The sequence below is a fragment of the Barbus barbus genome (genome assembly GCF_936440315.1).
Source record: "Barbus barbus genome assembly, chromosome: 25".
In the NCBI taxonomy this organism is placed as follows: Eukaryota; Metazoa; Chordata; class Actinopteri; order Cypriniformes; family Cyprinidae; genus Barbus; species Barbus barbus.
Window position 1 is genome coordinate 11,322,503 of NC_136753.1, and position 24,417 is coordinate 11,346,919.

The 24,417-nt window shown below is 38.0% G+C and overlaps 2 protein-coding genes across 3 annotated transcripts in view; one reads left to right on the plus strand and one right to left on the minus strand.

The window, feature by feature from the left end:
- The first annotated feature begins 4,036 nt into the window (after positions 1-4,036).
- LOC306844462 (uncharacterized protein) lies at positions 4,037-23,926 on the plus strand. The gene is made up of 3 exons (XM_079376621.1): positions 4,037-4,420; positions 13,998-14,072; positions 19,454-23,926. Exons 2-3 carry the CDS (start codon positions 14,045-14,047, stop codon positions 19,780-19,782), a joined length of 357 nt encoding a protein of 118 aa, XP_079232747.1. The 5' UTR covers positions 4,037-4,420; positions 13,998-14,044; the 3' UTR covers positions 19,783-23,926.
- Positions 16,768-24,417, minus strand: part of LOC306844454 (SEC14-like protein 1) — a 146,508-nt gene continuing 138,858 nt past the window's right edge. Inside the window, exon 19 of one of the 2 annotated variants that reach the window (XM_079376602.1) lies at positions 16,768-17,364. The gene's annotated coding sequence lies outside the window, so the exon portion shown is untranslated. The remainder of the gene's footprint in view (positions 17,365-24,417) is intronic. The other variant, XM_079376603.1, reaches the window with a different exon arrangement.

Here is a 24,417-nt window from a genome sequence, read left to right on the forward strand (position 1 = left end):
ACAGGAGTTGACTTGACTGGAGTAGGGCCTAGCACAGGCAGTTATGACTGCAGAAAACTCTCCAGCCTTTGCACACTACCAGGCAGCTCTATCTGAAAGAAAGGCAAAGATTACTAACAAATACAAAAGTCCAGTCCAGTCTGAACTTGGGTGACTTAACACAGAGACAAACAGATGTGGACTAATTTGAAAGGCATGAGCGCATGGAAAATCAGAATAGACGGGATAATTTAGTCTTTTATGGCATCTCAGAGTCGGATCGAGAAACATGGGAAGAAAGTGAACAAAAGGTGCAGGACCATGTTACTGAACATTTTGATCTGGGCAGAGACAAAAGCGATGTTGAACTCCCAATTGAACGCGCACACCGCGTTGGAGATATCACCTGGGAGAGCGAGGCTGGTGGTAGTCCGTTTCAGCAGGTGGAAGGACAAGAAAGAGACTCTAGAAAGTACGACAGAAAGCATGGGAATGGCGTGAACAAAGTAAGACTGAAGATGATGGAATAAATGGCCAAATTCAGGTGTCGGAGGACTTTAGTGTTTAGTGCGTCAGATATGGAGAAGTTGGTTAACTACATGCAAACGCTATGTCAAAATCAACCAAATACACGGATGTCACTTCGTTTTGATAAATTATTTGTGGATGGTAGTTTTTACTTATGACACCAAGTCTGAGCAGTGGTGGTCAGTAACGAAGTAAAACTTCTTTGTTACTGTACTTAAGTAAATTTTTCAAGTATCTGTACTTTACTGGAGTAGTTTTATTTTGAGTAACTTTTACTTTTACTTCACTACATTCCAAAGCATAAGATCGTACTTTTTACTTCACTACATTTCATAAAACATATCGTTACTCCTAATAATCTTTTCAATGATTATAATATTATAATATTCTTTTCAAATCGGTTCGCAAATTGCCACAAACGATTCATTCACGAATTGTAATGATCTGATTGCAGCTGTTCTCGAGTCGACAACTCACTGATTCAAATGAACCGTTTAGAGCGAGTCTCAAGTGAACTGAACTCACAGGTAAACACTGGAGATCTTGTGAGCGCCCGCGCACGCAACTGATGCTGCTAAAAGTAAGTTACTAATGTCGAATTTTATGATTAATTATTGTAACTGAAAATCATATTTAAGTCAAAACTGTCAGTTGTTTGTTAACTAAATCTGCTATAACGGGGTGATCTATTTAAGCCCACTGAAATGCTTGAATGCACACAGATCAATGTCAGTGTCTCTGTATTTTAGGTCAAAACACAAAACATTAAAATAACACAGATTAAATAAAATAAAATCATATGCACGTTCATATTCCCCGCTGCTGTAAAGTTAGCAGTTTTATTAAATTGCTATGCATTTAGCCCTATGTGACGTCTGTTTTTATATTGTTTATCAACAGTACACATTTTTATATTGTTTAGATCATCGAGCCGAGCAGACAGATATGAATGTTTATTCATAACCATACTGAAAATAAGTAAATATTGTTAGCTAATGCTAACTGTCTAGCTAGCAAGCTTGCAGGTGCTAAGTTGAGGAAATTTTTTGATATAAAGTCCAAATATTTTTATTCAGCCACCTAGATAGATTCCATCTGATGTAAAAAGAAAGGATGTGATGTTCAGAACACAGTAACTACAGTAATTATCAAAGTGTGAAGTGATGCCCTCTTGGGGCATTTGGCCAGGGTTTTTTTTACATCACAGACAAGGTTTGAGAAGAAAGAAATCATGAAAATATAATTATATTTTCCTTAAAATGTTCTTCCTAACTTCAGGCCTAATTCTCATGTCATATATAACAAGAAGTTTTAAAACACTTTTTTTCTTACTGGGGAAAGTTAGACGGTCAAATCTGTTTTCTCTCAGGTACATCACAGTGTAAGCTTCACAATGAACATCACTACATCACTCTTATCAATGTAGTACATATCAACAACAAATATATATATCTTGACTCCATATAGTGGTCATTTTGGGAAAATTACAGGTATTTTGGGCAGTAGGATTATAAAAATGTGCTAATATAAATTTAAATTAAGTAGTCTACATAAAATTGCAAAATAAATCTATCAGTACTTTTTTACTTAAGTACATAAAAAAATTAGTACTTTTATACTTTCACTCGAGTAAAATTTAAAAAGCAGTACTTTGACTTTTACTGGAGTAATATTTTATTATACGTATCTGTACTTTTACTCACTATAATCGAATGGAACATTCAAGGGTTAAAGTCTAAAATCAACAATAGTGAGTTATTGGACACAACGGGTAAACTCTATTACATTGGTAAACTCTATTATTTATTTGAGTGACGTTTGGTCACAAGATGAGACAGAGTTCTGTCATTTATTGACAGAATAAATGTCTTGTACATAAGCGTGTGTCAAATTTTGGTCGTAATATTGGAGGTATCTGTGTTGATTTACATGATTCTATTGTGAAATATTTTTTCTCGGATTTGTGAACAAGCAACTGACTGCATATTTTTATTTTCCGACAAAAAGAGCAGATTATTTGAGGAAAATATTGTTCTTACTTTTACTTATATCTTCCCTGAGGGATCTAGTTCATATAGAGATAGAGAAGAGAAAAATGGTGAAAGTGACATTCTAGATGTGTTAGATCAAGTTGGAGAAGATGTAAAGTTAATCATTGCAGGGGATTTTAATGCTAGAACTGGTAATGAATGTGATTACATTTAGTGTGATGATTCTGAATATATTGCATGTGGTAGTTATTATAGTAATGATTATTTTGAAGGGTATAGAAAATCAAAAGATAAGGTTGTTAATACATTTGGTCACTGTCTTTTAGATATGTGTCATAATTTAAACATTCATTTTGTAAATGGAAGAACTGGGAAAGATATCAATGGAGAGTTTACATTTATGTCAGCAGCTGGATATAGCGTGGTTAATTATTTTATTATATCCAGTGAACTCTTTACATATGTTAAAGATTTTGAGATTTTATATGTAGATATTTTTGATCACTTCCCATTATCATATACCATGAGGTTAAGTAGTGTTGAATCAAGGACACAAATGTTGAAAAATCCCAGTGATTTAAGACCTTGGACAATGTAAGGCTTGGGTCCCTGACCGAAGCGCACACACCCCCTATTTTCAACATATACCCAATTTCCAGACAGGCTGGCGTCTTCTGGAATTAACTGCCTTTTCTCCTGGGACCATAAAACCAGAATATAGCGAAGAAAACTCCCTCTTTGTCATTTTGAAAGAAAACAGAACTCATACTCCCCTGAATCTGACTCCGTTGAGCGCCGTAATTCAAGAAAGTAATCGCTGAAGAAGACTTTTACGACTTTGCGCTTCTCCCAATGGAGGGGGAAAACGCGCCTGTTTTTCTGTGGTGCTATCTAACAAAGAGAACCACACCTTTGAATTAGAAACGAGTTTTAAAAGGGAACAAAGTTATACTAGTTTCTGCTACTGAAACAAATTATACTCGAAAACAAAAACACTATAGACAGTATAGTTACAACCTATATGAAGAATGTCTTTCTATGTTTATAAGCTTGTTGCGTTATTTTGAATTTATGGTAATCTTTTTCCAAGTCTTGTATAACTTTACCTGATGACGAGATGTCAGTTCACATGCTCGATGTGATTATTTAGAATTCAGGATCGTTTAATCAATGCATTTAACCGAGTAATATCATTTGTATTCATATGTATTTTTGGCTATGCAAAGTTACATGGTGTTTGGTTTCGTCAGAAAGCTAATCTCATGAAGAATATTATGGTGTGAATGGAGATGATCTGTTTTCATCAATGCATGAGTACAATACGAATAGAAGTCTGCTGTTTATAAGGTTTTCATGTGATAAAATAACTGAACCAGATAATGTATGCACAACACGCAGCTGTGCAGGGCGGAGCTCCGCCCTACAGAAACACTTGCGATTGGATCAAACGCCCCCACAGGAAGAATCCGATTGGATCAGGCGCCCGTGGGCGGATCCCAAATCGGCCCGTTAAAAATAGATGCGCAACTGAAAAGTTTGTGTTGGAGTTGAAAACTGAAAAGGAAGAGCTCACGCTCGCCTCGCTCGTCTCTCGTTCTGCTCACGCGCTGCAGAGCGCTTCTGGCCACTAACATCACGGCTGAGCATTGCAACTGAGACCAAGACTCAGTTAAACTTTGAGAGAAACTAACATCTGAAGCTAAGAACTAGAAAGACTTCCTGAGAGCGTCATCGAGTCAGCACGAAGCCAACCAACCACTGAAGAGTACCCTCGTGACACGACCTACCGAGTAGCCAATCCGCGCACGGTCTGTCTCAAACCCGGAAAGAACTGATCTCGACTGAGAGCAAAGTGTTCAGCAGCGACGTCTTCAACCAAAAAAAGACTGAGCTCGATCGGAAACAACTGAAAGCAAAAGACAGTAAGATAACATCTCTTAAATTGGCTGAAACTGGTGATATCTATCTGTTAAGAGTAAGGATAAAGAGTTCCTGCGTGTGATTTCCCTCAGGTTGAAAACTTGCATTAGAACCTAAGACTCTCTTCAGATCAAAACAACTCATTACCTGTATGTATGTATGTTTAAATCGTCTGTTTTGTGTTGTCTAGTTAGTGTCGTGTTAGAGTAGTAAATAAACTTTGATTCCCTTAAGAAATCTCTTGTCTGTGCTATGTGATTTTGCAAATCATAATTATTTGCCAAAAAGATTGCGTTACCTACGCTCCTGAGCTTGATAACTAAAGTTAACTATTTGGGTTGTTTTATCGTTGGCCAGCGAATAAGATAAACCAATTGTTAAGAAATAACGTGCTGATTTTAATGCTTGCTGGACAAGTCGTTAATAAGGTACCGTTAACCAGGTATAAGTTGGATATTCTGATTAATAGCAATTAATCATATAAATCATATAATCATCTTAAGAGTGATTCCTGTAGGGGTTTATTACATTTTATAATATTAATATTAATACGTAATTTAAACAAATAGTTTAATTTAGCTCAAAGGGAATCATTTATGATTTTATAGGGATTTGAACAGAATCAGCGTTACGGCGATTCACTGAACGAGCCGTATAACAAACTCTGCACTGGATATTAAAATCCCAAATATAGTGAAAACACTATTAAATAGCACAGTAACGAAATCGACAGATTAAGGCATTAACTTGTGAGCAGAAAACACAAGATACTTCTCTTTTAAAATATAAATCAGATTTTATTTATATAAACCTAAGACATAAACTAATCTAACACATGAACACAAGCATTCACACATTCACACGTTGCAGAAAGAGAGAAAGTGAGGAAAGGATGAGTTTAAGAGGAGGAAATGTGAAATCCCAAGTTCACAGCAATATGTGTTATTGCATAGACCTGAACAACCATCAATCACTTATTTAACCCTCGCTTTGAGTTTCTCAATGAGGCTAAAATTTATATTAAATACACCAATTAGAACCTGTTAGAATCTGGAGGTGTGTTTGCTGGTTTTGCCTGTGTAACGGGGTTGGTTGCAGACAGGGGGTTCCCCGAAGTGTCTGATTCGCTGGAAGTTCAGTAGTCTTTGAAGTGATGTCTCTTGGCGTTGGCTTGCTGGACGTTTGAAGAAGTGCAGTCGAAGCTTTAACATTAACACACGAAACTCCACGGAAAGAAAAGAAACTAACGTAAAATAATAAAATAAAATGATGTAACGAGACTAAGTTGTTTTCCTTCTCATTATGGCACATGAGGCCAGAGCATGCTCAAAGAGCAGCACGCACGCGGTGAGAGGGACGAGAGAGTCAGAGAGCAGGGGCGTAAAAGTAAGAGAAGATAAGAGACAAGAGAGAGAATGGAGGATGTCCTGAGGTTTTAAACTCAGCTTCTGGACCGTCCTATCTGGACGCCTTGACCAATTAGACACTGTCCTTGCTTAGCTAGGGTGTGTTCTTCAAATCATAAATCAGCTTGTTATCTGTCACATGGTCCGAATTTTACAAGCTATGGCCAAGTATACCTTATTGAACATGATTTCATAATAAGACTATGATGCATTTGACAAAGAATTGACAGGAAGAAACATTTCAAGCGTGAATTCTCAAACTCATAGATACTAAACATGCAATAGGTCTCTTTAAGGCTCGATCCATTCAATACTTATTAAAAGCAAGACATATTGAGTTATTAAAACAAGGATATTCAAATGGGTTACATACACAATATGCAGTTATGCATAGAAATTATTAGTTTCATTAAAATTGAAAATGAAAGTCTTTATGTGGTTCTATGGAGAACGAGGCATGTTCTTTAGAGAAGGAATGTTGGTTTGGACGGTCTTTTATGTGTGGAGACACGCCCAAAAGAGTCTGTAGCTAATGATTTTCTATCACAGGTTTACGTGTGAACATCAGTCTTGATTACTTGCAACAAATTTGACAGTCTCCTTCTTGAATTGGAATTATCAATAAGTGTTTCTTTGTCCTCAGTGTTGTAAGTTGTTTGGTGAAAAAGGCTTGCTAGTTGGGAGTTGCTTGCCCCAAACTAGATTTATGACGTCCTGTTCCTTAAGGCCTCTCTGCATTCCAGCTCCTCAGGTTTCAATGTTCCAATGCATCTTAAAAATGGTCTGATTCAGTCTATGATATCCTACATCTCCCCCTTTCGATCGGCGAGGTGTTTAGTTGAAGACGTCGTCGAGCGCTGGAAACACAAAGGCAGAAGAAGCAGACAAGAACACAGCAAACAACAAGACAACACCTCCATAACAGTTACTGTATTGGTGCAGGTCCTCAGGTTATTTGAGGTACAGACGGTTATATTCAATTAGTCAATATAGTTTAGTAATTTGAACAGTTCAATTTAGAAATTGTCGTTCTAATTCGGTTCAATACTTTGATTCTTCGATCAAGTTTTGAGATTAGATTTGTTTGTTCCTTCTAAGTTGTCTTAACTTAAGAATGTTCACCTTTAGTTTCTAGTGGCATCATTTGTGGTAAAATGAATTGACCTATTGTGCATGGAGCTCTCTGGCTTCCATTCAGTTTAGAGTGGCTTGCGGATATTAGGTGTGACGAGTCAATCCTAATATCAGACCTTTGACCCTTGCAGGGTGTCTAGGTGTTTCACCTACTAAAGAAAGAGGGGAAGGAAAAGTATAGGTGAAAGAAAAACAAAACAAAACAAAGCTGCTGTGGGTTTTCCTAGAGTGGTTTGCAACTTATGTTGCGCTAGGATGTCGTGCAGCTAGGAAGTCATGTACCTTAACTTAGTGTCAGGTGTTCTACCTATTGTGAGGATAGCTGCATGTTTCTTCATGGTGGTGTATGTAACTTCATGTTATGCTCCAATTTGTATATTCTACTTGTGAGAAGAATATGTTTGTGGAATGTGTTATCAGTAGATGTGGTTACCTCTGGGTATAGGTAATGTTATGTGTGTTAGTGGTGTAGTGTAGGTGTGGTCAGATCTGTTTCAGTCTGTGTTGTCTCCCCCCTTTTCTGGTATGTCAGTGAAGACTGGCTCTCTGCATCCTTGGCGTGGATGAGGGCGTGTCCATGATCTAATGGGGGTCAGTCCAGCAAGGCAGGAAGTTCTTAAGCAGACAGTCAGAGGTAGTTTGGCATGGCTGTGTGAAGCTGGGATGCAAACTTCGTCTCCTATGTTGCATTCCTCTTGTGCTGCCTTCTGGATGTGGCAGACTTTCTGACCTTCTGTGCTTTGGTGGTTGCTGTTGCACAGACGTGAATGTGGTTCTTGAAGTTTTAGTTCATTTAGCAGTTTACTAGTGAGTGATGGGTGACTGAGGTGATGTTCTCTGGTACCTCAGTTTTCATCATTGGTTGGCCGTGAGAGACTTGTTCATTCTGGGTGGTTGTTGAACAGGTGCTTGTCATCTCTGATATGGTGTCGTACCATGTGATCACCGGCCTTCCGTTCTGTCGCTGGTCACAGCGAGCATGACTCAATTTTGTAGTCATCCATGTTCAGCTTATCTTGAAGGAACTCTTTCAGTTGTTTCATGACTTGTTCCATGTCTTCTGATGGTAAGCTGTCTTGTTCTTGTGCATACTCAGCACTGTGAATGTCTGAGTGGTGCTGAGGTGGGTTTCGTTGACGCTTACCCACACGAGTCGCTCTTGGATGAGTCAGGTGATTACCTTTGGATGTCTGGTTAGGTTTCCAGATGTTGTGGTTTCTTGAGAAGCGTGGTTGGTCCCACGGATTTTTCCAGCGATTGGGCTGATAGCTGTCGTGGACATGGGGGTCACGTTCTCTGTGCTCTTGATGGAGGACTCTGGTGTTGTGATGCAACTGGGTGTCGTCCAGTGCAAAGCTTGAGTCTTTGTTGCCAGAGTTCAAGAGTGTGGAGGTTGTGTTACCTTTCTTTGGGGCCATCTTCTGCTTGTTGTAGGCCTTCTGTGTCAGGTCACGCAACTGTTGGGTGGTCATGGAGCGTGGACAGGCCATGACGCCTAGATGGTGGCTGACTCCAGGGTGCAGATTTCTTAGGAAGAGGCTTTTGAAGTTCACATCCTCTTCAAGGTCAGGTTCGTTGTGTGCACCGAAGTAGGCTTGTCGGAGTCGGTTGTAGTAAGCTTGTGGAGCCTCTTGTCGACCTTGTTTGGTTTCTAAGGCAGTTAAAAGTCCATGTTCAGATTCAGAGTCGGTAAACTCTTTAATCAGGACTTCACGAAGTAGCTGGTAGTCTGACTTCGTTCGGCTGGGCTGTCGATCTAGAAAGTTTCGTACCTCGGTACTGGACGTGGCTCTAAGGAGGTACAACCTGTCTCTGTCAGTCACATGAGGTCTCATTTCCAGATAGAAGTCGATATCTTGAAGATGGGCCTGAATGGTGTGGCCCTCTGTGGAGTTCGGGTTGAACTTGCTGATGTTTTTAGACAGCTTGTCGAGGTCTTTGATGGTCATCCCATGTGCAGCTCCGAGGTCTGCTTGGATGGGAGGTTTTCTTTCGTGGACAGGAAAGAGTTCTGTGGCGAAGGCAGGTGAGGTTTTGGGTTGTGGCTCTTCGCTTCTTTCGCTGTATACCAGTTCTTGGATGTGGGACTCTGCTCTTCTCAGCAGAGGTGAGGCTGAGAGCTGTTTCTCTCGCCTTGGCTCTTGTTTCTGCTCATCAGCATGTTTAAGTTCTTTTCTGACCATGTAGAGCTGATCGTTGGTATCGTCTAGTTGTTGGGTCAGAGTGTCTATTTCAGAACTGTACCTTTCAAGGTGGTCTTTCAAGGCACTGATTTCAGCATTCTTGTCGCTGATGTCATGCTTGGCTTTCTCTAGGAGCTGTTCAGCATACTGGAGTCTGTTTACCAGGTCTTTCTGGGCAGCCTTTGCATGTTGTTGGTCGAGCTGAGCTGCTGTCAGGGCTGCTTGGAGCTCCTTAACTTGTTCCGTTGTTTCCTGCTCCCTTTCGTTGGGTGCTTTGAGATGATCTTGAACTTTCACTTCCAGCTTGTCTATGCGGCGTTGAACACGTGTCAGCTCCTCTTGAAGGTGGGTGACGTGCTTGTCGCTCAGTTTCAGCTGGGTTGTGAAGGCATAGCTTAGAGAGCTTGAGATTTTGACTAGCTCCTCGTGGTTGTTGTTCTGGCTTGAATCTTGTGTCAGGAATCTTCTCAGGCTTAGGATTATTATTAAAAATAATAACAGTTCAAGGGTCTTGGGGGTGAGGCTGTCTGTCGTGCCTCTCAGCCAAGTGTTCCCATCTTCCCCTTGTGCAAAGGGGTTTGCAGTCTGCGGCATGTTGGCACGCTAGGGAGAAGAGAGACTGACACAGATCTGTGTGGAGTAAAAGCCTATGTGTAGGTGAGGCAACTAAGTGTTGTGTCAGTGATTTTGAACCACTAATGTAGTGTGGTGATGATGACTGTGTTGGTCGCAGTGTCTAGGTGGTAGACTAAAGATGTGAAGACTTCGTCACTCTAATGAGGAAGAGGGGAAAGAGAGAAACAGGTGAAAAGCAAATTCAATTAAAATAAACAATTCCCTTTTTTTTTTTAAATGAGAAATTATTTATTAATTTTTTTCTTTCAATTAAATGTTATCAAGAGGCAAACAATATTATTAAATCTCTGTTCTCGACAGATGAATATAATAATAATTCTGATATCTCTTTTTAGTCTGACAGGATTGACAACGTACACCTTACAGTTGGACCGCTCACCAGGGAGGCTGCGAAGGCAACGGTTGCTCAAAACTTCTCTATTAAAATTGATCTCAGTGTTGTATGAGATGTTAAAATTTTGATTGCGTTTTTAATGTAGGGAGGTTAGGAAGAACGATTACAATCAAATTCGTAAAGATGATTAGTCCTTTTGACAAGCTTGTGTATCTCATTCACTTAGAATTGATTGATGGTTCTTACAGGTCCCCACAAATGTGAAAAGTGAAGATGAAAGAAAGCAGGAGAGAACAGGAGAGAAGAGAAAGAGACAGTAAATGCTAGTCCACTAGCAAGCAGTTATGCCGACTACGAGTAGAGCGTTGTTTTCAGTTGCTACACAACTTAACAAAAATAAATTTTGGTGAAAGAGATTTGTCTCTTAAATTGATTTGAACTCGTAGTGACGGATAACAATGTCTCCTATTAATGCTCAGGTGAGACAAAGTAAAATTGAAATTAAATAAAGGAGAAAATCAGTAAATAAAAATAGAAAATAGTGGCTAAGTCTATAACCAAAACAGGAAGAATGAGGGAATAAAACGCAATAAAGTAATGAGTGAGTATAAGTCTGAATAGAATCTATTAATATGGGTAATAAATCAATTAGATAGAATAAGTTTACTTAAACGTTCCAAGTTCAAGACTTATTTGTATCTAAAATGATTAGGCCCAGAAGAGAATAATAGAAGTATTGATCATATGAAATGATCTGAGGGAAATTTGAATGATTCCAAATAAATTTAATGTTTTAATTAAATTTTTGAATTTGGCACAATTAATAATTGTGAACTAGTATTTCCCTTTCTAGTAAAATGCAAATAAGTGGTAAGAAGTGAGAATTTAGAGAAATAAGAAATCGAAAGACCAACAAGTCTATTAGTTGAGAGGTGTTTAAAGGGTTAAATCACTTTAGCTTTCCAAACACACACTGTATTAAACCACTGGAGGTTAATGCTAACTGCTAACCTTTGAGGCTAATCTTTAGCATAGACTTGTACCAGGTAAACAACCGTTTCGTTAGCTTAGCAACAGCATCGAGTTTGTTTACATCAGCATCGATGTGCTGCGCGTGCGCAGTACAAAGTTGCTCCGGAAGTAGGTTAAGACTTCCGTGTCACGATTGTAACTGTGGAAACCAAAACAAACGTTGCATTGCCAGTACAGTTAAGCATGTTACATGAAATGTCAGCGCATTTCAACACTGTACAAATAAACAACACCGCTTTTAGTTGTTCTGCGATGTGGCGCTTAAACTCTCAGTTCGTTCAGAGTTAAACTTTATTAAAATAGCAGCTTGTTGCTGCAGGGAAGCAGTACTGTATCAGAAGCCGTGCCAGTTTCTCTGGACACATAACACAACAGGTTTTCTTCGCTGTTGGTTCAAAGTTAAACTTTACTTGATAAAGCTTTTAAAAACTCCCATTAAAATCTCCCGGACACACGCAGTGTTGAGCGAGATTAACTTCACACAGTTACACAAACAGACAAGCGTTATTGTCTAATGTTTAACTGAGGGAGTCATAGATGATTTAACAATGGAACACGCACTGCTAATCAAACTATGAATAATAATGGCTCTGATAAATAGGATTGAGGGACACGCTCAAAACTATTCTTTATCCACTGATTTATTTCCCGTTTAAATCACTGCAGTTTAGCTTCGTTCTGCTAACAGACTGAGATTCAGGAGAATAGCTACTGACTGACCTGGAACCCGCAGGACATCACTTCAACTATAAATAAAAGGCATTACAGAAAGAGAGGAACACGCTCAATTTCGACCTTATTGTACGATCTCAGATGTTAACTTTAAGTTCACTTACTGCAGTTTGAGAAGCTCTTTTGCTGACTTCATTCATTCAAGCGGGGCGCGCGCAGCTGACGTCACTCACGCGCACGCGCACACACACACACACACAAGTCTCGTCTCTCATCCGCGGCAATAGAAAAATATTAAATACTTGGTTTATGCTCACAATTTAGATTAATCTGCCCGCATTCTCCACCAATAAAATGTAGGGGTTTATTACATTTTATAATATTAATATTAATACGTAATTTAAACAAATAGTTTAATTTAGCTCAAAGGGAATCATTTATGATTTTATAGGGATTTGAACAGAATCAGCGTTACGGCGATTCACTGAACGAGCCGTATAACAAACTCTGCACTGGATATTAAAATCCCAAATATAGTGAAAACACTATTAAATAGCACAGTAACGAAATCGACAGATTAAGGCATTAACTTGTGAGCAGAAAACACAAGATACTTCTCTTTTAAAATATAAATCAGATTTTATTTATATAAACCTAAGACATAAACTAATCTAACACATGAACACAAGCATTCACACATTCACACGTTGCAGAAAGAGAGAAAGTGAGGAAAGGATGAGTTTAAGAGGAGGAAATGTGAAATCCCAAGTTCACAGCAATATGTGTTATTGCATAGACCTGAACAACCATCAATCACTTATTTAACCCTCGCTTTGAGTTTCTCAATGAGGCTAAAATTTATATTAAATACACCAATTAGAACCTGTTAGAATCTGGAGGTGTGTTTGCTGGTTTTGCCTGTGTAACGGGGTTGGTTGCAGACAGGGGGTTCCCCGAAGTGTCTGATTCGCTGGAAGTTCAGTAGTCTTTGAAGTGATGTCTCTTGGCGTTGGCTTGCTGGACGTTTGAAGAAGTGCAGTCGAAGCTTTAACATTAACACACGAAACTCCACGGAAAGAAAAGAAACTAACGTAAAATAATAAAATAAAATGATGTAACGAGACTAAGTTGTTTTCCTTCTCATTATGGCACATGAGGCCAGAGCATGCTCAAAGAGCAGCACGCACGCGGTGAGAGGGACGAGAGAGTCAGAGAGCAGGGGCGTAAAAGTAAGAGAAGATAAGAGACAAGAGAGAGAATGGAGGATGTCCTGAGGTTTTAAACTCAGCTTCTGGACCGTCCTATCTGGACGCCTTGACCAATTAGACACTGTCCTTGCTTAGCTAGGGTGTGTTCTTCAAATCATAAATCAGCTTGTTATCTGTCACATGGTCCGAATTTTACAAGCTATGGCCAAGTATACCTTATTGAACATGATTTCATAATAAGACTATGATGCATTTGACAAAGAATTGACAGGAAGAAACATTTCAAGCGTGAATTCTCAAACTCATAGATACTAAACATGCAATAGGTCTCTTTAAGGCTCGATCCATTCAATACTTATTAAAAGCAAGACATATTGAGTTATTAAAACAAGGATATTCAAATGGGTTACATACACAATATGCAGTTATGCATAGAAATTATTAGTTTCATTAAAATTGAAAATGAAAGTCTTTATGTGGTTCTATGGAGAACGAGGCATGTTCTTTAGAGAAGGAATGTTGGTTTGGACGGTCTTTTATGTGTGGAGACACGCCCAAAAGAGTCTGTAGCTAATGATTTTCTATCACAGGTTTACGTGTGAACATCAGTCTTGATTACTTGCAACAAATTTGACAGTCTCCTTCTTGAATTGGAATTATCAATAAGTGTTTCTTTGTCCTCAGTGTTGTAAGTTGTTTGGTGAAAAAGGCTTGCTAGTTGGGAGTTGCTTGCCCCAAACTAGATTTATGACGTCCTGTTCCTTAAGGCCTCTCTGCATTCCAGCTCCTCAGGTTTCAATGTTCCAATGCATCTTAAAAATGGTCTGATTCAGTCTATGATATCCTACATTCCCTAAAAGCTAAAATAAAAATAATATGTGGTTAGAAACCTACAACAAGATTTAAATGGGGAACTAATGGTGAGAGGCAGTTTTTGCAAAGATTATATTATTCACTGAATGGAAACTTTTTAGGTGGCTTTTCTACTGCAGTGGAAGAAGATCCTAACATAGCAGCTAAGATGTTGACAGACTGTTTACATGAAGCAGGTAAATTTCTAATTAAAAAGTCTGTATTTAAAGTTAAACAACCACAGTGGTGGGATTAAGATTGTTCATTTCAGAAATCTGTAAAATATACTGTTTTAAATCAATTCAGAAGAACAGGTAATGCGGGGACTATGAATAATTATATTCTTGAGAATCGACAATTTAAACATTTAAAAATATGTAATAGAAAGAAAAACAGTATTATTTAAATGTTTTAGGTAATATACTACAGGAAATCATAAAAACACAGCAGCTATGGAAGAAAATTAAAAGTTATGGAAGGTCTAATAATATACAGTCTAATAATATCACACATGATAAGTGGCTAGAATATTTTATAAAGTTATTATGTGATTCAAAATTTAATATAGATGCTGACTTTGAAAACTTTGTCACAGATTGTGTGAATAATCATGAAGTTGCATTATTTAATGATGAAATTTTAGATAGTAGTATTACCTATAATGAGATTTTTAAAGCTATTATGTCAATGAGTAATGGAAAGGCCCCTGGACCAGACAGTATTATTATTATTGAGAAGCTGAAAGTAGCGTCACATATGTTCTCTCCTATAATGTTCTCTTTGTATAATAAAATATTAGATACAGGGGACTTTCCAGAGACTTTCCAGGCTGTGATTTGTCTGCTATACAAGAATGGTGATAAAAATGATGTAGGAAATTATAAGGGGATCAATGTGCTTGGTAAATTTTTTTTGCTTAATGTGCTTGGTAAAATTTTTACAAAGGTCTTGAACTGGAGATTTAGTATCTTATGTAGAAGTAAATAATATGTTTTATGAAGAACAAGCAGGGTATAGGTTAGGTTATTCTACAATAGATAATTATTTTTATTTTACAGTCGGTGGTTCAGAAATATATTACAAAGCAAAAGGGAAGGATGTATTGTATATTTATTGATTTGTCTAAAGCTTTTGACAGTGTTCAGCATAATCTTTTGTATTTCACTCTCATTAAGAATGGCATTGGTGGAAAAGTTTTTATTGTATTGAAATCTATGTTTTCTAAACTTAAATCATGTGTGAAAGGAACTAATGGTCTAACAGAGTAGTTTGGCTGCACCATTGGTGTAAGACAGGGCTGCATGGTGAGTCCACTGTTATATATTCAAGAAAAGGATAAACAAAAATGTTGAAGAAAAATTGTAAAGGTATTCAAAATGGAAGTATTACAGAAATACAGACCTTGATATATGCTGATGATATTGCTAATATTGCAGATACAATTGGAGGATTACAGAAACATATTGAATAGCTGGAACAGGGGGCTCTCTAAATAAGGATGAAAAATGATATTTTGCGGGTAAACAGATTGAAGTGGTTAATTGTTACAAATATCTAAGTATGTAGCTTACACCAAAATTGTCATGGTGGAAAACCCGACAACTTTTAGCAAGCCAAGGCAAGAAAGCAATGCTTTCCCTGCTAAGGTTTGTTCGCAAACATAAAATTAGCTGCAATCAATCTTTGTATTTGTTTGATTGCATGGTTGCACCCATACTTTATTATGGATCTGAGATATGGGGTTTTGAACCAGTGGAATGTATTGAAAATGTTCAGGTATCTTTTTGTAAAAAAACTCCTGTGCATCAGTACAAGTGTGAGCAATGTAGCTGTCTTGGGTGATTTAGGTAGATTTGTATTGTCCACCTCTTATATGAAAAGATTTATCATGTATTGGATAAAACTAGTGTCTATATCTAATCATCGTTATCCAAGAAAATGTTATAATATGCTTTTTCAATTAGATGAAGTAGGTAGAAAAACATGGGTCACTTGTATTAGTGTTCTGCTGTACTTTTATGGGTTTTCCTAGTGCCTGGGAGGCTCAAAGTGTAGGTGATATAAGAACATTTACAGCTATTCTTAACCAACGATTGAAAGAAAAAGCACATGAGGCATGGTACACATCAGTTCTGGGAAATAATAAGTTAAATATATATTCACAATGCAAGTCTTCTTTGATACAAGAGTGCTACATTGTCTCTGTGTATAATATGCAACTGGTACTATCATTCCTTTTTAGATGTTCAAGTTATCATCTTGCTATAGAAACAGGCAGATGGAGTAATACACCAATGGCAGAGAGACTCTGTAGTTATTGTAAATATTTGTCAAATATTTCTGTGATAGATGAGAAGCATTTTTGGTATGATTGTTCCTTGTATGAGGATTTGTGTAAGAAATAGGTGATCTTGTGCTTGTTGGTGATGTTTGCATTGATGTGTCAAGTGTTTGTAATTCAGGATATGCATGTCCAGCAAACATTTGGACATTTAATGACCACTGAAAAGACGTTCCTCTGACATGTCCCATCATGGTTGAAAAATATATCCAAAATAAAAATTTAAACGAAGTCTTTGACATCTTCTGGCCATGAATTACGTCTTTTTCTGCACATCTTCTGGATGTCTATTTTGTGTTAATTTAATGTATTAATTTAAGTATATAAGCCTGCATATAAAATAATCACACACCCATTTTGTAACGTTGTTAAAGGCAATCAGTTACGTCTTTAGGTTTACACATTTTACATATCCATTCACACAGGCTCAAAGGTTCTATAACGGTCCAAAATCCGTCCAGTGAGACCTGAACATCTATATAAAGTTTTAACCACGTGTGCATTACAAACAACACAGTATTTGTAAACTTAAACAAAAAGAAGAGTGCTGTAATTTACCACAACATATTTTAATGTGAATATTACATTTTTGAAAAATGTCTTCCATTTGTTAAACATCTACTAACCAAACAAGAAAATAAAAATAGTAGAATGTGGTTAATTCTAAATCTGTGGCAATGGCATTTTCTTTAACAGTTTTACATTAATGTTAAGCAGCCATTATTTAAACAAGAAAATAAAAGTACAGGATCAAAGTTAACACATATGTAACTATTTTTAGTCTTTCAAAAAAAAAAAAAAAAAATTCAAAAATGTTTTCTTGGTCCACAAACCACCAGCTCTTCCAGGAGTGTGATTCATGTGTTCCATCATTGATGCATGGAAGTCAGAGCTGCGGAAGTACTACTTTTTTTCCTCTAACCATTTGCATAACTGTTAAACAGCCATAAATCAAACAAGTATACAACAAAAATACTGGAATATGGTTAACACATATGTATGTGTTTTTAGAGTCTTTGAAAGTTGTTTATGGCTCAATTTTTATATCCTCCACCCCCAGCTATTCCTGGAGCATGCTTCAGGTGTTCCGCCATTGCTACATCAATGTCTGAGTCTGTAGTATTGGGGATTCCACCTCTTCAAAGCATCTGAGGGAAGAGAATATGAATATTAAAAACAAAATAATAATAAAAATAAAATAAATAAAAGGCAAAGTTTGAGGTAAATGACACACTAATTTTGAAAATGTCTTTATGGTCCAACAACTACATTTAAAATACAATGGAACAAGATTTTGCATCCATTTCATGAACGAACCATTAGAAAAAGTTAATCAACATGTATTTTTTTTTTTTACTGTACAATAATCTTATGTCAGTAAACGTTTTTCTGCATTAAATGTGTATTAGATTTTAGCTGTTTTATTTGGGTGTGAAAAAAAAGAGCATTTCTCCGCTCCCTCTTCAATCCCACTGTGGTGCCTTTGAGAAAGACCCTTAACTAGGTGTGCAACTGTGTGAAAGTGAACAGGACATTTCTGATAATGACAGGTAGTCTTTTAGAGAATGTCCCCTGAATAGATAAACGGTACCAATAAAAATTCCATAAATAAATAATAGACAAGGAACACAAGATTTTTTGAATGTCATAAGGCCAAAATTAACTTGAATTACAGGTGCATCTCAAATTAGAATGTCGTGGAAAAGTTAATTTATTTCAGTAATTCAACTAAAATTGTGAAATTTGTGTATTAAATAAATTCAATGCACACAGACTGAAGTAGTTTATGTATTTGGTTGTTTTAATTGTGATGATTTAGGCTCACCTTTAACAAAAACCCACCAATTCACTATCTCAACAAATTAGAATACTTCATAAGACCAATAAAAAAAAACATTTTTAGTGAGTTGTTTACCTTCTGGAAAGTATGTTAATTTACTGTATATGTACTCAATAATTGGTAGGGGCTCCTTTTGCTTTAATTACTGCCTCAATTCGACGTGGCATGGAGGTGATCAGTTTGTGGCACTGCTGAGGTGGTATGGAAGCCCAGGTTGCTTTGATGGCAGCCTTCAGGTCATCTGCATTGTTGGGTCTGGTGTCTGTCATCTTCCTCTTGCCAATACCCCATAGATTCTCTATGGCGAGTTTGTTGGCCAATCAAGCACAGTAACACCACTGAACCAGCTTTTGGTACATTTGGCAGTGCGGGCAGGTGCCAAGTCCTGCTGGAAAAGGAAATCAGCATCTCCATAAAGCTTGTCAGCAGAAGGAAGCATGAAGTGCTCTAACATTTCTTGGTAGATGCTGCATTGACTGTGGACTTCAGAAAACACAGTGGACCAAAACCAGCAGATGACATGGCAGCCCAAATCATCACTGACTGTGGAAACTTCACACTGGACTTCAAGCAACATGGATTCTGTGCCTCTCCACTCTTCCTCAGACTCTGGGACCTTGATTTCCAAATGAAATGCTAAAATTTACTTTCATCTGAAAAGAGGACTTTGGACCACTGAGCAACAGTCCAGTTCTTTTTCTCCACAGCCCAGGTAAGACGCTTCTGACGTTGTCTCTGGTTCAGAAGTGGCTTGGTAGCCCTTTTCCTGAAGACGTCTGAGCGTGGTGACTCTTGATGCACTGACTCCAGCTTCAGTCCACTCCTTGTGAAGCTCTCTCAAGTGTTTGAATCAGCTTGCAGTCATCCCTGTTGCTTGTGCACCTTTTCCTACCCAAATTCTTCCTTCCAGTCAACTTTGCATTTAATATGCTTTGATACAGCACTCTGTAAACAGCCACATCTTTCAGTAATGACCCTCTTTTTGGAGGGTGTCAATGTTCGTCTTCTGGATCATTGCCAAGTCAGCAGTCTTCTCCATTATTGTGGTTTCAAAGAACAAGAGATACCCAGAATTTATACTGTAGTGGTGGTCATTAATTGAAACTCAAAATTAAATATTCTAATATTTTGAGATACTGATTTTTGACTTTCATGAGCTGTAAGCTCTAATCATCAAAATTAAAACAAAAAAACTTTTGAAATGTTTTACTTTACATGCAATGAATCTGAAATATATGAAAGTTTCACTTTTTGAAATAACTTACAAGAAAAAAATGAACTTTTTCACGACATTGTAATTTACTGAGATGCCTGTACATAGTATAAAGTTGGCCACCCCACCTCATATTGAATTTTACAATCAAGGCATTTGACATGATTCTGTGAAAATATGACAGACCGTGAAACACTGGAAGACCTGGGCCGGGGAGCAGTGGCAGACTCTGGATCAATGGAGGACCTGGGCCATGGATCAGAGGCAGACCTGAAGTGTGGAGCAGTGGCAGAATGTGGAATATTGGAGGGCCTGGGCCATGAAGCAGCGGCAGACAGTAGAACAAAGGAGGACCTGGCCCATGGAGCAGCGGCAGAGCTGGGAGGGCAGGGAGCCAGGGAGGAGCTGGAAGAGCAGGGAGCCAGGGCAGAGCCGAATACCACCACAGGAGAGCAGGGAGCCATGGCGTTGCTGGCAGAACAGAAAGCCATGGTGGAGCAGAGACATGGATAGACCACTTGACTGTGACAGAGCAGGCAGAGAGTTCTTTTTTTTTTTTTTTTTGATTCTTTATTTATTACAGATTTTTGATTTACAACTTTTTACAGCAGTGCCCTAGATCTGCCCATATATATAAAAAAAAAAAAAAAAAAAAAAAAAAAAAAAAAGGTGATAAATAAAATTACATAAATATATGTCATCTCAGGATTTCGAGAGGTCTGATAAATTGTCAATAAGGTCTAACCAAAATTGTATTGTCTTTCTGGTGGCACCATGTATTTTGGCCGTGGTACACTCCAACCGGGCAATGTCCAGCAAGTATGACATCCACGTCAATCTAACTGGGATAGATGGATCCAGCCACAGTTTTAAAATAACCTTTTTAGCAGCAGTAAGAGCAGCAGACAGAATCCTTTTTTGATTGACAGACAACGATAGTGATGAATCATCCAGCAAAAGAAAAAGCAGTGGGTCCTTTTGGATCTGAGTCTTCAGAAGATCCGACAATAAGTCCTGTACCAAGGCCCAGACCGAGGCAATTCGGGGACAGTCCCAGAACATATGTATATATGTACCTTGACTAGAGCTATTACACAGGTGACAGAAGGGGGTCAGACTTTCTGTTCATTTTATATAATAAACAAGGAGTGGCATATGCCTTATAGATTAACTTATAATGGATCATTTGGTGAGCTGGGTTTTTAGAGGTAGCAAAACAATTTCCCCAGACATTGTCCCAATCAATCACAGTGTCAAGTTCTCTTGCCCAGAAACCTTCAATCGGAATGTTTGAATACTGTCGTACTACAAGTGATATATAAATTATATTCACAATACCTCTGGAAGCCATACTAGAATCTATCCAATTTACCATAGGATGAGGAGATATTTTAATCGACCAGGGTACTCCGTAAGCTTTCAGTGCAGATCTTAATCTTAAATACAGAAAAAAGGAAAATCCTGGGAGCGAGAACTCATCCTTTAGCATCTGAAAGGACTTAAGCCCATAATCGTTGTACAGGTCTTTTAAAGTGTAGATACCACATTCAGTCCAGCATTTGGAAACGAACGGTTTGTTGCCAGTACAAAGATTATTATTATGCCAAATGGGGGTAGAGTCACTGTAAGAATCTGAAGCTCCCATAATCTTCTCTGCTGCTTTCCAGGTTTTGATAGAATGGCATATAATTGGACCAAACTTTTCCAAAACTTTCTTCAATATTCCCGTAAAGGGTAAATCCTGTACACGCAATGGGTAAATAATATTAGTTTCTAAAGCCCGCCATGGGACAGGGGAGTCAACATCTAGCCATGTCCTAAGTGGTCTCATCTGGTATGATAAATAATAGGACCAAAAATCTGGTAGGGATAAGCCACCATGAGGTTTTAGCCGGTGCATCGATTTAAAACGAATTCTAGGCCGTTTATTATTCCACAAGAATTTGGATACTACTTTATTGATCTCATTAAAATAGCCAATAGGTGGTGTCAGAGGTAACACTGAAAATAAAAAGCTTAGCCTCGGAAGTATATTCATCTTAACGGTGGCTATCCTTCCATGAAGAGCCAGACAGAGTGGAGACCAACACAGAAGATCGCTCTTAATCTTATCCAGAAGAGACTGATAGTTCCACTTGGAAATGCGAGATAATGAAGAAAAAACTCTGATTCCAAGATAATTAAACTGGTCACTGACAGGAATTGTAGTGGGTAAATTCTGAATCTCTGATTTAGCAGCTAAATTAAGGGGCATAAGTATGGATTTGCTCCAATTAATCTTGTAACCAGACAGTTTACCGAATGTATCAAATAATTTTAAGCATTCCTTAACCGAGTCTGTGATGTTTGATATATACAACAAAACATCATCAGCGTAGAGTGATATTTTATGGGATGTATTCATACAACTTATTGGAACTATTGCAGAACATTGTCTGATTGCTTGGGCCAAAGGCTCTAATGACAAATTAAAAAGCAAGGGTGACAGGGGACAGCCTTGACGAGTGCCCCTGCCAAGATAAAAGGAAGGGGAGATAGAAGAACCAGTGATTACTCTGGCTGAGCATTTAGAATAAATAGTTTTGACTGCTTGTAGAAAAAAGGAGCCAAACTCAAAATATTCTAAGACAGACCACAAAAAGCTCCACTCGATTCTGTCGAATGCTTTCTCTGCATCCAGAGAAAGGATTGCAGAGGAAGCTGTATATGAGTCTGCTTGTTGAATAATATGCAGAAGCCTACGTATATTGTCTGCAGCAAATCTCCCCCTTAGAAAACCTGATTGATCATAGGTAATCAGGTCTCCTATACATCGATCCAATCTTAAAGCCAGGACCTTTGCCAACAGCTTTGAATCTGTGGATAGAAGGCTAATTGGCCTGTAGCTAGAGCATTCAAGTGGATCCTTACCTTTCTTCAGTAGCAAAGTTATTAAAGCTGTAGTTTGGTCCCTATGTAAAGCCCCTTTTTCTAACGCAAAGTTAAGAGAATTAAGAATCAAAGGCGCTATTATGTCCCATAATATCTTCAGTAACTCTGGGGGAATCCCATCTAGCCCAGGTGCTTTATTACTATTCATGCAATCCAAGGCGAATTTTAATTCCTCGATTGTCAAAGGGCTATCCAATATGTTGCGCTGAGAGTCATTTAATTTGGGTAGATTTAACTGTTTAAGGAATAAATCAAAGTTTGTTGGGTCAGAGTTGGATTCTGAAGTGTACAAAAGTTGGTAGTAGTTTCCAAATACCCTATTTACATCCTTAGGTTGAGTGTATACTGAGCCCTCATGTCTAATAGCTGATATACTAGTCTTAGATTCATTATCTTTCAACCTCAAAGCCAACAGCTTGGAAGACCGTTCTCCATGGAAATAATATGATTGTCTAGTACGATGTATGATGAATTCAGCTCTATGTAAATATATGGATTTTAATTCCGATTTAAGGACATTTACTATTTTGGTTTTGGTCTCACAAAAGTTATTTTTTAATTCCTTTTCTAGTAGATCAATTTGTTTTTCTAATTCAAATTTACGGCTCTCCCTACGCTTTTTATTAAAGGACGAAAAACTTATATATTTACCTCTAATAAAACATTTAGTGGTTTCCCATAATACTTGGGGGTCAGAGGCTGAATCTCTGTTAATCTGTAAAAACTCCATCAAGGAGCTGCGTAACTCAGACACAAATGTACAGTCCTGTAACAAGGAGGTATTAAATCTCCATCGATTGCGTTTAGTGCCCAATGATGCGGGGGTTAAAGATGTAATTATCGGAGAATGATCAGATAAAAGAATCGGTAGAATATTAACTTTACTAATATAGGGAATCAGTGAAGGGGACATAAGTAGATAATCAATCCTTGAATAACTCTTATGACGAGCTGAAAAGAATGTATAATCCCTAGCCCCATCATTTTGTAAACGCCAAACGTCGCATATATTAGAGTGTCGCAAAAAGGAATTAAAACATCCAGAGATCACTGAATCAGACTTAGAGACATGAGATCTATCCAACTGGGGGTCCAACACCGCGTTAAAATTGCCCCCTAACACCACAAGACAGTCCTCTAAACTCACAACTAAACGTAGTAATTCTTGAAAAAATGAGTTATCACCCTCGGTGGGTGCATATATAGACATAAAAGCATAATTAGTATTATTTAAGGAAACAACAGCATAAGTGATTCGGCCTTCTGTATCTCCACCGGTTCTTATAATTGAAAAAACACTATTACGTTTAATCACTATCAGCACCCCTTTAGTTTTATTAACAGCCGAAGAGGCAGATATCACTTTAAAATATCTATTTTGAAAGCGATGCACGTCCACTGATTTCAAATGTGACTCTTGTATAAGAGCAATAGAGACCTTTTTGCTTCTTAGGTAATCTAAGCATTTGGTTCGCTTAACAGGGCTGTTTAACCCATTGACGTTCCATGACAAAATATTTATAGCCATATATTAAAAAGAGAAAAGCAACTCACACCAACCACTAAGATGGGAGGACCAGAAAGTAATCGACCAGAAAGTAATCCACCAGAAAGATAACGGTGATCAGAGCATATGCATATGCATCTGGACATACAAATATTACGCAAACTAATATATAGGCATACATTAGACCAATTAAACTTACGTGGGCAGTCCCGGGCATAGAACAAAACAACAAAAATAAGAACAATGACAAAAACAAAAACAAAATGGGCAACAAAATGGGCAGTAAACAAAGAGTTAGAACACACTCTTCTATCTGCCCTCAAAGTAACAGCCTTTGGATACGCGGCCACCCTAGCCGTCCGGCTCGTCCGTCAACATCTGACTCGGTCATTTTTAGGATGAAGAGACTGTCAAATTTTCTCAGTAAAGTCCTCCATAGGAACTGCAGATTCATCCTCGTTCACCTCGGATTCTCGTGACGCAACCGCTACATCTTTCTTCAAAGAAGACTTTGTGGCGGGATCCAGATTGAGAATGAACTTTTCAACCTCTGCCGGTGTCTCGAGGTGAGAAATCTTCCCTCGGTGAGTAACTTTCACTACCGCGGGGTAAACCACAAAGGATGATATCCCCAGCTGAGTTAGTTTCTTCCTCGCCGATGCCATCGCTTTCCTTTTAGACGCCGTGTGAGTGCTATAGTCTGGGAAAAA